The sequence below is a fragment of the Mesoplodon bidens genome, assembly GCF_964165515.1.
Source record: "Mesoplodon bidens genome assembly, chromosome: 14".
Lineage (NCBI taxonomy): Eukaryota > Metazoa > Chordata > Mammalia > Artiodactyla > Ziphiidae > Mesoplodon > Mesoplodon bidens.
This window is the reverse complement of record NC_138170.1, coordinates 1905505-1918660: the sequence shown is the minus strand read 5'-3', so window position 1 is coordinate 1918660 and position 13156 is coordinate 1905505. Positions and strand designations below refer to the sequence as shown.

General features: G+C 40.4%; 1 protein-coding gene across 2 annotated transcripts; it reads right to left on the bottom strand.

The window, feature by feature from the left end:
* LOC308627878 (EKC/KEOPS complex subunit TPRKB) lies at positions 1–6089 on the bottom strand. Of its 2 annotated transcripts, none has more exons than XM_081254327.1 (5): positions 5989–6089; positions 3672–3831; positions 2638–2760; positions 1116–1292; positions 1–256 (listed from the first exon to the last, which is right to left on the bottom strand). In XM_081254327.1, the coding sequence occupies exons 1-5, from the start codon at positions 5994–5996 to the stop codon at positions 170–172; spliced, it is 555 nt and encodes a 184-aa protein (XP_081110453.1). In that variant the 5' UTR covers positions 5997–6089; the 3' UTR covers positions 1–169. The 2 variants fall into 2 exon arrangements, with proteins under 2 accessions (XP_081110453.1, XP_081110454.1); XM_081254328.1 differs by lacking the exon at positions 5989–6089 and adding an exon at positions 5718–5982.
* Between the last annotated feature and the right edge of the window lie 7067 nt (positions 6090–13156).

The window sequence follows — 13156 nt, the reverse complement described above, 5'->3', positions numbered from 1 at the left end:
TTATCTTTTAAAATATTAAGAGATAGGATCAGGAATGGTTTTATTTTTTTTCCTTTGTTACCATTCTGTGCTTTAAAATTTTCTACAACAAACATAATAGATTTTATAATCCAGAAAACATAATGAACGTTTTTTATAATTGCTGAAAGTTTTTAATATTTCTGTCATTTCACAAAACATCTTTTGTTGACATCCTACAAATGATCCCATCCAATAATGTCCCAATTCTTTCTTCTTGTGAAGATAGTTTATATATCTGTAAAAATAAAAGATTATGACATGCTGACGTATTCACGTACTACTAATTTTCATTACACGAGCATGTATATGTGAATTTATTTATTACTTAATTATGGGGATAATGGTGTAAAATCACAACGTGATTAAAGTATGGAAAGTAGATGACAATTCATCACTTACGTCAAAAGTTTCAATTGCAGTTATGGTGATGACTCTCTAAACATAGAAATACATTTGTACCAGTTTTAAAAGCATACATCTAGACATTAACTTCATACTACATTTTACATTTCAAATGTACTGCGTAAGATATAGATATTTTAAATTATCTATTCTTTTAAAAAGAGTGCATCAGGCTTCCCTGGTGGCACAGTGGTTAAGAATCTGCCTGCCAATGCAGGAGACACGGGTTCGAGCCCTGGCACAGGAAGATCCCACATGCTGCTGAGCAAATAAGCCCACGAGCCACAACTACTGAGCTTTTGTGCCACAACTACTGAAGCCCGCATGCCTAGAGCCCGTGCTCAGCAACAAGAGAAGCCACTACAATGAGAAGCCTGTGCACTGCAACGAACAGTAGCCCCCACTTGCCGCAACTAGAGAAAGTCCGTGCGCAGCAACAAAGACCCAACGTAGCCACAAAGAAATAAATAAATTTATATATATATAAAAAGAATGCATCAACTAAGTTTTTAATTATGTTACACAAACCTGCATTTCCAATTCTTTGCATCTATAATTATTTTTCAAGTAACTTTTAATTACATTAACCTTTCTTAAAAGTTAAAAAAATATATAGAAGCATTGGTGTTCCATAAGCAAACAGTATTATTCCACATCTATCATGCTCTTTCTAAAAATACAGGCTTACAAACCTTTTTGACTTCTGTAATATTTGTTATTTCAGGGAGATTTTTGAGAGAAACTTGATGACCTTCTACCTGAGATATTAGGTATTCTTGATTTATTTGTTTTTCTCCGTCTTCAATATAAGCAATCAGAACTGAAGTGTCATTTGCTGAGATACCAAATTTTTTCAAGGCCTCTGAAATCTAAGGGGGAAAAAAAAGACAATAAAACCAGTAGTTTCAACATCTGAAATCTCTCCCCATTTGTGCTCTTTCCTGGCCAGATTCTTATTTTTCATATCCTAATGGTTTTCTCTGTCTACAGTTTTTCAGCAATCCCTTCCTAATATCTACCAGCTCTGCCTCTTGAGTACTCCCTGCTCAAAGCTGCACCTCATTCCCATAGATTCAAGCCTGGACTTGGCATGGCGCACAAACACCCACTCCCCCTGGACCTAAGTGACCCTCTAGCCATGCACTCCTGCCCTCTAGCCAGTCGGGACTGTTTGGGGCTCCCATCATTTCATACTTTTTTGCCTGGGCTCACACTTTGCCCTCTGCTTGGAGTGCCCTCATCTTTCAAGGTCCAGTTCAAATGTCACTCCCCTTGCACTTTCCTCCGTACAGAATGAATTGCTTCTTTGTTCCCACAGATTTGCATTATTGTTCCCATTACATCAATTATCTTAGGGCATTTGGACTTTGTCTTGTTCATCTGCCTTCCTCAGAAACATATTTGTTTCTTCTGCCCCTAGAGCTGGAACACGGACAAGCTCAACAGATGTTTATGAATTGTACAGTCTCCTGAGTTATTTCAGTGATCTCAAAGAAACAATAGTTACCCAGTAGTTTTCCCCCAGATACTGGGGAATTCTATCACCACACATTTTATAAACTTTTCAAACATCTGTATTTTAAACTATGCCATGGGTTTCCTAACTTTTCTCTTGATGTCAGCACTTGATTGTGTTGTTAATAGTAGTAGTAATACTAAAACTTCGTCAGCAAAATTACATTTTTTTTTCAAATGTGCCCCATGGAGAATGTTTTTAACTCAATAACATTTATTACTATCAGTATCTCAAACCACAAACTCTTCCTATGCACTGGGTGTGTGAGCATGTGTTAAAGGGCTGTTCTAGGTCCCAGGCAGGCTTCTGGTGTATGGAAAAGACATGGGTTCTATCCTCAAAGAGTTTATGGGGAGAATGAAAGATACACATGATAACACACAAATATCCATGCCTAATTTTTATCATTAGATTTAAATATCACTTAGAGTGATCTTCCTGACTCTATATGGACAGGAAGGACAAATAAAACTATCCTCACTTAATTTAGCTAAACTTTAGTTTACTCATACGTGAAGTGACTCCAAAGCTTATCTGTCTAGTAAGAGGCAATACTAAACCTCAACTCTCTGTCCAGCATTCTTTCTTCATGATTATTTTCATTTGTTACTAACAACAGGCTCCAACCCAACAATGAGTACAAAGGCTACCATGACAAGGTCAAAAGATATAAAGTAAGTAAATTCCATATTAATTACATTGTTATTTGGGGAAAGATTGAAAATAATTTCAGTAAATAGAGTTCTTGTCTTCATTTTTCCCAGTTTGTGGAGGTGAACTGCTTTGTTTGCTGCCACAAGTATCTGAAATGGATCGACAATCTACCAAAGAGAACAAAAAGAATTACACACAGAGAATCTGGAGTACTCTGAAGACATATGCCCTATATCATGGTAACTAACTCCAATGTCAGGGTGTTTTACTTCATCACAATTCCTATGGACTACATTTTCAAAATTTTCAAAATCTCAAGGGCCTACGGTGTTTAGAAAATCACAGAATTTTACAGCTGCAAGCAACTTAGGTAAATAGTAGAAAGTTTTAAAACAACACTTATTGAGGGCTATTATTATGGGAAAGGCCATATTCTCAACATTTTACCTTCATTTTCTGTACTTCTCAAAACTACCCTATGATATCTGTATCATTATTCACATGCAACAGATGAGGAAACCAAGGCAAAGAATGAGTTGGAATACCAGTTCTGTCACTTACCACGGAGGGAACCTGGGCAAATTCCTTAGTGTTTTATCTGTAGAAGCAGATAATCACCATATTTACTTCACAGGGTTGTTGTGAAGATTAAGTGAGTTAGCGGTATATGTAAAGAACTTAGAACAATGCCAGGAACCAAATAAGCACTATATAAAGGTTGGCTACCACCTGCTCAAAGTCATAAAAAATGGCATATCTGGGATTTAAGTCCTGCAGATTCTACCACTATGCAATGTCTCCTTTACAGAGATTTTCTAGTTCAGAAGAGAAGATGGAGATCCAGGCATCTGCCATCACATTAGAGCTAGACCACCTTTCACATCTCCAAGGGCAGGCCCTGGCACTTCAGCTTCTATTCACTGTTAAATTCAAGGCTGGCCAAATCTGATTCCACTCTACAGCTTGGACAAGAACTTTTTACCTGAAGATAACAATTTTAGGCTAACCTATAATGTCATGGAAAATCATCATATTCTTAAATTCCCCATATAGTTCACTCACTCCCACGAGTACTTACCACTGTAGGATTTATTAATGAGCCATCAATGGCACCTTCCATGGCCTTTTTTCTCAAGTCTCCAGCATTTTTTACATCTTTAAATAACAGAAGGGTCACCCTGTATTCAGGAAATAGGTCCAGCTGATGTGTTAACTGCATTTCATCGATAAGCAAGATTCTATTGCACAAGACCAAAAGACCAAAAGTTAACAACTAAGTCACTAACGAACAAATATCCTTACTAACAATTAAATATATTAAAGTAACTTGAATAATGAGATGTAGAACTGTTAAACTAGAAAAATCCACCCTAAAACATTTGGCATTCTCATGAGACACTGTCTTCCTAACCCTGCTGAGCTGTTTCTAGCTTCCTTTACCATTCCTGGGAAAGGATCAAGGTTGATACCTGGCCCCTGGCTGTGCGGATAAGGCAGGCTCTGCTGCATGGAAGAAGGGCAGCTTCCCAACAGACAACTAGGAGCAGAAACTTGAAATTGTTCAGACCACAGGTTACTTATAGCATTAAGGAAACCTCACTCTAACTTGGTCTCTTTAGCTTTCTGATCTCACCATTTATGTATATTTTAGCAGAACCTAGACACAAATATAAAGAAAATAATCTTATAGAAGAAAGTATGACACAACTCAAAGATATTCATTTCACATATGGGGATTTAGCCACGAGGGTACAATTCTTAAATAATAATGCTGACCCTTTATAGACGTAAATTTAACAAGAAAAGGACATAAAAGACAAATAACTGGAAAGACATAATCTATCTTTGAAATGGAAAAACTAAGCACTGAAAAAATCTGATCTTTAAAACAATTTCAATTAAAGTCCCAATGAGATATTTGGGTGAGGCAATTTTATAGGTTCATTTTATCCTTTTACCTAGGAGGTTCCATTGCTAGCATTTTTCTTAAGGAATAAATTGGCAACCTGAAGATTTATGTAATAAGATGTTCTTCTCATCATCCTAAGAGTAAAAAGTTCAAAACCTACCTAACTAGTAACAGGGGATTGGTTTTTACTAAACAACCAGTAAAAACTAGTCTTGAAGAGTAGTTAAGGATGTGTAAATATAGCAATAAATAACATTAAGTACTTCACATCTGATTGGAAAACAAAACACAAAATGTGACATAAATTGTGGGTTTTTTAAAAGGTACACAAAAAGAAAAAATATTGAAAGAAAAATACAACAAAAAGTTACCCTTGACTTGCTGGAATTACGTCTGATCTTTTCTGTTACAATCAGGAAAGAATAAAATTTGTGAATAATGTCCTAGCACACAGCAGTTCAACCTTTATTATCATGATAACGTCCAATGGAAAAAAAATAGATACAGAATGTATACCCAATTATACAATAAGATGCACTCAGAAAGCAAAAACATAAAGGAGCGCACCAAAATAAGGCCATCTTGGATAGCAGAATTGCAGGTAATTTTTATTGTTTTCTATAAAAAATATTTTTGTGTGTATGTTGTGAATTTTCTTCAGTGTGCACTCAAAATATAATGAGTACATATAACCAGGGAGGAAAAAAAATTTTGTGGTTTTTGTTTTTACACTAGGGGAAAAAGGCCCCCTAGCAAACGTCAAAATGGTTTGTTTTGTTTTATATAATTCACTCAGGTCAGAAGCTTCGAATCATCGTTGGATACTAATCTCTCGTTCAAATCCCATATCTAATCCAAAAGTCTTGTCAATTTTTAATCATCTTGACAGCTCCAATTCTCTCCTATACCCACTGCCACCTCCGTAGGCCACCATCTCTCATCTACATCTGTGACCTCCTAGAAGGTCGCCTCACAATTCCTGCCCTCCTATCATCCAACCTCCACCCACGGGCGTTCCAAACTCTATGATCTGAGCCCTTCCTCCCTCTTCGGCTTCCTAGCGCACCCCTCCCCGGATCGCGCTCATTCCGCCACCGCCGCACTTGACTTCTCAGCTTCAAGTCACCAAGCTCCCGCCCCCACGCGCCCTCTAGGACAGGCAGTTCCCCGATGCAATTCTGCCTCCCTTCAACTCGCCAGTAAGAGTCCATTTACCAGCGCGCCCAGAACCCAGGGCTAGCTCCCTATTCTACGAGCTCCTCTGTCACAACTTTGGTGAGCCGCGGCCTTATCAGGATGATGTATCGTCAGCTAATACATCAGGGACAGACTAAGCAGATCATTGCCGGGCTGCATCCTAGGGCCGGGCCTCGGGAAGCGCTCGATAAACGAGGACGCCAAGAATCACATCCGTTGTCCAGAAAATGGGTGCTGGGACTGCGTCTTCCGTTCCCGCCCGGCCACCTCTTGCTCGGCGAGGACTCACCGTCGCATCCCTGTTCGTCTCGTAATATCTTCCCCACGGAAACAAAGCCCTGAACTTCCGGAAGATCGGCCTCGGCTGCGCCCCTTCTCCGCCCTTCCGGCACACCCTTCTTCCCCGGCTTGAATCGCATCAGCGGACGCGAAGGAGAGCCGGTGCTCCGTCCGCCACTTCCGGCGAGGGAGGAAGCGAGACTCCGGCGGGGCCGGAAGCTGAGGGATCGGTGTGGGTCTCCGCCCGGTCCTTAAGCACCTTGGTCTTGGACGAGACGTCCTCAGTTTCTTCCCGTGCAAAGAAAAGTATTGGCTCCAATGAGCTCTACGTACGTCTCCGCTGCTCGAGATTCAACAGTTCTTTTTCGAGGCAGGCGGGATTCAGTTTGCTTCTTGTTCTGGGTACGCTCACTGGGGAAGGATCTCCTGGAGCCGAATGCAGTCGGCGACCTACCTGAGGTACTCCAGAGAGAGGTGACATACGTTAATGGAATCCACCTCTTCATCCAGCAGGTTCACAAATTTGACTTGTCATCCTTAAGTGTATCAGCCTCTAAAAGAGGAGGTAATCCGCTGAACAGGCTGTAGAGAATTATTTTCCATGTTTTTTATGCTTGGGGCTGTTGGTCAATACTTTTCTTTAAACAAAAAGACAGGTAAGGGCTTCCCTGGTGGCGCAGTGGTTGAGGGTCCGCCTGCCGATGCGGGGGACAGGGGTTCGTGCCCCAGTCCGGGAAGATCCCACATGCCGCGGAGCGGCTGGGCCCGTGAGCCATGGCCGCTGAGCCTGCGCGTCCGGAGCCTGTGCTCCGCAACGGGAGAGGCCACAGCAGTGAGAGGCCCGCGTCCCACAAAAAAAAAAAAAAAAAAAGGTAAATAACAAATAGGGTGGATATATGCTATGGAGAAAAAACCAGAGGAAATTAGGTAATGTCAGGCCGTGGGTATTACTATTTTAAATAGGATGGTTAAGAAAGATCTCACCAAAAAGGGCCATTTGAACAGTGACTGGAGGAGGTCTGGAAGCAAGTTCTGTGTGTATTTGAAGAGCAGCATTCCAGGCAACAAAGAATGTTCAAAGGCTGAGACAGATATGGCCTTAGCCTATTTAAGAAAGAGCAAAGAACCTTGTGGCTTGAGCACAGTGGGAATATATATGAAAAAAAAAATTGTTCTGACAGAAGACTGGTATCCAGATTATGTGAAGAACTCCAACTCAAAAATTATGAGACGACCTAATTAAGAATAGGAGACATTTTTGAACACACTTCACAAAAGATATATGAAAGGCCAATAAAAACTTGAAAAAATGCTCAACATCATTAGTCATCAGGGAAATGCAAATTAAAAACATAATGAGACTACTACATACCCATAAGATGACTAAAATTTAAAAGACCTTAAAATTTTTAAATACCAAGTGTTGTCAGACATGCAGAACTAGAACCCTCACATGTTGCTAGTCTGAGTATAAAATAGTATAACCACTTTGGAAAAGAGTTTGGCAGTTTCTTAAAAAGTTAAATATATTCTTACCATACCCAGCAGTTTCACTCTTTGGTATTTACCCAGAAGTGAAAATGTGTCCACACAAAGGCTTGAACGTGAATGTTCATAGTAACTTGACTCATAATAGCCCCGAACTGGAAACAACCCAGTGCCCAACAACACATCAATGGATAAACAAATTGTGGTAAATTCATGTCATGAAATACTATTCAGTAATAAAAGGAATGAACATACTTGCAACAATACTTGCAACATGGATGAATCTAAAAACATGCTCAGCAAAAAAGAAACTAAAATTATGTTACTGTATGATTCCTTTTCTATAACTATAGGAATTGCAAATTTATTCTAGAGTGACTGAAAGCAAATTAGTGGTTGCTAGGAATGGGCAAGTGGGAGACACTGACTGAAAAGAACCCCCAAGGGAAACTGCAGTGAAGCCAATGTTCTATATCTTTTTTTTTCTTTTTTTGTGTGTGTGTGTGTGGTATGCGGGCCTCTCACTGTTGTGGCCTCTCCCGTTGCGGAGCACAGGCTCCGGATGCGCAGGCTCAGTAGCCATGGCTCACGGGCTCAGCCGCTCTCTGGCATGTGGGATCCTTCCGGACCGGGGCACAAACCCGTATAGGCGGACTCCCAACCACTGCGCCACCAGGGAAGCCCCAATGTTCTATATCTTGATGTGGTGTTAGTTAAAAGGGAGTATGAATTTGTCAAAATTCATCAAATTATGTACTTTTAAAGAGTACATTTTATAAAATTATGCCTCAGTAAAGTCAATTAAAAAATAGACATAGAAAAAAAAAGTTGTCTCAGTTCAATGACTTGTCTGTGACCACCAAAAGCTGGAAACAACCCAAATGTTCATCAAGTGAATGGACAAACTGTATATCCATACAATGGAGTACAACTTGGCAGTAAAAAGGAAATCAACTATTGCTACATAAAATAACATGGATACATCTCAAAATAGTCATGCTGAAAGAAAAAAGCCAGACATAAAAATAGTGTATACTGTATGACTCCATTTATATAAAACTAATTTATAGTGACAAAGCAAATCACTGGTGGCTTGGGTAGGGGGCCTGGGGTGGAAAAGGAGAATTACAAAGGGGCACTAGGAATCTTTGGGGTAATATCAATAGATGTGTTCTATCTTAATTGTGGTAATGGTCCCATGGATGTATACATGTCAAATTTATCAACCTGTTCACTTTAACAGTTGTACAGTGCATCATATGTCAATTATATCTCTAAAGCTGTTTTAAAAATCACGAGACAACACTACATCTGTATTAGAACAGCTCAAAGAAATGAAAAAACTGACAATATAAGTGCTAGTAACAATGTGAGCAACTGGAACCATTCCTGTGTCATGTGAAAATAACCCCCCAAATGAAACCTCTACCTCTTGATAAACTGTTTTGACGTCTCTGTATTCCTAAAAGGTATAAATATTTGTAGGATCTCAATGTCAAGTCAGTGGAAGAGTTCTGGTACTTCTTGGTCTCATATGTGTGGTTGAAAAATTAACAGCTATGACTGCCAGATTTATTAACAAATAATAAATTTATGAATTTTATTTATTTACTTTTGGCTGCATTGGGTCTTCATTGCTGCGCACAGGCTTTCTCTAGTTGTGGCGAGCAGGTGCTACTTTTTGTTGCAGTGTGCGTGCTTCTCATTGCAGTGGATTCTCTTGTTGTAGAGCACTGGCTTTAGGTGCATGGGCTTCAGTAGTTGTGGCTCGCAGGCTCTAGAGTGCAGGCTCAGTAGCTGTGGCGCACGGGCTTAGTTGCTCCATGACATGTGGGATCTTCCTGAACCATGGCTCGAACCTGTGTCCCCTGCATTGGCAGGCAGATTCTTAACCACTGTGCCACCAGGGAAGTCCCTACATTCATGAATTTTAAATGTGTTACATTTGTCTTGCTGAGGGCCTCTAGAAAGCAGAGCCTGAGGCAAGGATTAAAATGCTGGTATTTTATTTGGGGTATGTAAGAACAGAGTTGTGAGGGTGAGGAACAGGCTTCACAATGAGACAAAAAGACACACAGGTTGTTTGGTATATGTGTTCACTCAGCAGGCTGGACTTTCTATGGGAGGCTTGAAAGGAAAACCATTCCTAAGAGTAATCCACGGAAGGGAGAAAGTTGCGGGAATTTGCCTGCCAGGCTTCCTCCTGTCTTACACATTTCATTAATCAAGGCTCCTTCCATGGGAGCCAACTCCTCTACACTCCTGTTCATCATCTCACCCTTCTCTGGCAGCTCAGAAAGCCAGAGTTTTGGCCTGATATGTAGCATTTCCTCCAACTCTAACATGGAGGGATGGCTGAGAATGGACAGGGCTTGGTATGGAGGCCCAGAGTTTAACTTGGGCTCTAGTCAGCTTAGAGAGTGCTAATTAGGTTTGCTGGCAAAGGCAAAACGGGGGAGTGTGGTCCAGGTGGCAGATGGCACCTTCAGGGAGGAGGAGGAGGTTGAGGGAATCTGAGACCATTCTTAGAAACTGTGTTTCACATAACAGGAGATATAAATGAAATAAATGCTAAATAGTGATACAAGGTACCTTGTAGAAAAAGGAGTATAATTCAGTAGCGGGGTAGGGTTGGGAGAGAAGGCTTTACTGAGGAGAGGGGGCTTCAAGAATGATTTGTTCACAGAGGCTATAGGAGCGCCATTATAGCCAAGGGAACAACCTGAAAGACAAAGATACCGTGGCATAAACATGTATAATGTTGTGGTCAAGAAACGGCTGGCACACTGAAGAATGGAGTGGAACACAGCAGAGGCTCTGAAAAGTCAGCTGGGAGTCAGATCACACAGGGCCCTGACAAAGAGTTGGAAATGGATTCTGAAGGCCATAAGCCATTAAAGATTTCCAAGAGGGGAATAACATTAATGAGCTTGTTTTAGGACATAATTCTGGGGCAGTTGTTAGAATTACATTAGAAAGGTGGTTCAGACAGGATCTAGGTAGGGCGTACCTCCATAGCAGGAGTGTTTGTAGTTGATTTTGTGGGTCCAAATCATGACTTAGGGCACTGAATGGCCTACAGTCCTGGGACATGATGCATAAAAATCAAGCTTACCAGACAGGTTAAACCCCAAACCAATTTAACTGCCAAAGTCTCATTACACTGGCTAGATTGAACTCATGCCTATATCTCTACTCTTTGCTCAAACCCTACAAAGAAGATAAGACTCCTAAAGATTAAGAACTCACAAGAGAATGGGAGGGATGATGAATGGTAGACAGAGAGAGCAATAAAAATTTCAAAGATATTAACTCTCAGAATGGAGAAAAATAAAACCTAATTGTGTGCAGCAAGGGGAAGCTAAACAAAAAAGTCAAGGTGACTGACCACCTTATTACAAGTCTACCATACACTTCCATCAGCTCTGAGTGCCTCAATCTTAAATACTAAATGACAGGCAAAGATCACCAGATATTTCAAGATCACATCTAACAGGAGAGAAAGGCATCAACAAACAGGAAAAAACAAAAAACAAAAACAGCTGACACAGGGAACAGAAGAAACTTAAAAATTGATAACTTTAGAGAGAGAAAAGATAATGCATTCATTTAAAAAAAATGAAAGAATGAAGTGCCTGGGGGAAAAAACCATTCAGAAAAGAAGAGCTAGCTCTTGGAGATTAAAAACATATAGCAGGGGGCTTCCCTGGTGGCGCCGTGGTTAAGAATCTGCCTGCCAATGCAGGAGACACAGGTTCGAGCTCTGGTCCGGGAAGATCCCACATGCCGCGGAGCAACTAAGCCCATGCACCACAACTACTGAGCCTGCACTCTAGAGCCCATGAGCCACAACTACTACTGAGCCCATGCACCGCAACTACTGAAGCCCACGCGCCCTAGAACCTGTGCTCGGCAACAAAAGAAGCCACCACAATGAGAAGCCCGTGCGCCACAACGAAGAGCCCCCGCTCCCCGCAAGTAGAGAAAGCCCATGTGCAGCAACAAAGACCCAATGCAGCCAAAAATAAATAAATAAATAAATACATGTATTTTTTTAAAAACATATAGTAGAAAAAATATGTATATAATATGTAGCAGAAAACCTAAACAATCAACAGAAGGGTGGAAATAAAGCTGATAAAATTCTTGTGATTTAAAAAAAATAAGAAAGGAAAGATTAAAAATGGAAAATAAAAAATATATATAATTAACTTAGAGGTACATTTCAGAAAATCCAACAGTCAACTAATAGAAGTTTCCCAAAAAGAAAATAGAGAAGATGAAGTGAAAAGAAAATTTCCCAGAACTGATGCACATAGCCTGCCAGACTGGAATACCTCACTTAGTATCTAGCATTATGAATTTAAAAAATACCCACACTAAGTCATATCATGAACTTTCAGGACACCTGAAACAAAGATCCTAAAGCTTGCAGAAAGAAAAATTACAGGTCACAAATAAAAGTTCTGGAATCAGAATAGCACAAGGCTTCAAACAGCAACAATGAACTATGGAAAACAATGAATAAATGCATTTTAAAGTGCTTACCTACAATTGTACAGTCTATCAAACTATCAGTGCAGTAGAAGAATAAAATAAACCCATTTCAGACATGCAAAAGCCTCAAAAAATTTACATCCCATTCATCTTTGGGAAACCATGGAAGGATATGCTCCACCAAACAGGGAAGTACACCATGAAAGCAGCAGCTGTGGATCCAGGAAACAGAAGAGGGTGTACGAAAGGACCAGGGTGAAGGCAAAGAGAAATCTCAGGGCAAGAGCTATGCCCCAGGTGTAGAGAACCACCAACGTGCCTGTCGTGTGTTGAGCTGTGCTCCCGCAAAAGTCACATGTGGAAGCTGTCCTTAACCACCTGGACTTCAGAATGTGACTGTACTTGGAGATGGCGTCTTTAAAGAGGTAAGTTTACGTGAGGTCATTAGGGTGGGCATGAATCCAATATGACTGGTATCCTTATAAGAAAAGGAAATCTGGACATAGACACAGAGGGAAGACCAAGGGAAAAGATGGCCATTTACAAGTCAAGGAGAGAGGCCTCAAGAAACCAGCCCTGCCAACACCTTGATCTTGGACTTCTGGCCTCCAGTACTGTGAGAAAATAAACATCTGTTGTTTAAGCCACCCAGTCTGTGGTACTTTTTTACGGCAGCCCTGGCAAACTAAAAACAGTGCCCGACCTAGAACAGGTCAAGAACAAGTCCGATCAATCCAGGAAAGATTTCAAACAAAAAAGAATCTGATGTGTTTACCCTATCCACACTGAGAAATGTTACAGTGGTGTTAGAGATTTGGAGGATGAATTAGTGATAGGTTCATAGGAAAAGACACAAACAAAAATGAAGGGGACAAAATGGTGTAAGAATGGAAACATACTCGTACACGATGGTTCAGAGGTGAATGATACCTAGCAAATAACATAAACTTAGAATACTGATATAACCAAAAGTTGGGAAATGACTATCCTGAAAAGATGAGGGGAACAGAAGTGTGTATGTGGATAGATGACGTGAAAGAGCTAAATTCCCCTCTTCCACAGCAGGAAGTCAACAGATAGTATCAGAAACTGAAAAATCAAGACGTGGTAATATAAGCGTAGTATTTAAATATGGAGGCACATATTAGAAAATAATGCTAAAATACTTAAAGGGGTTGTCCTTGGGGAGTAAC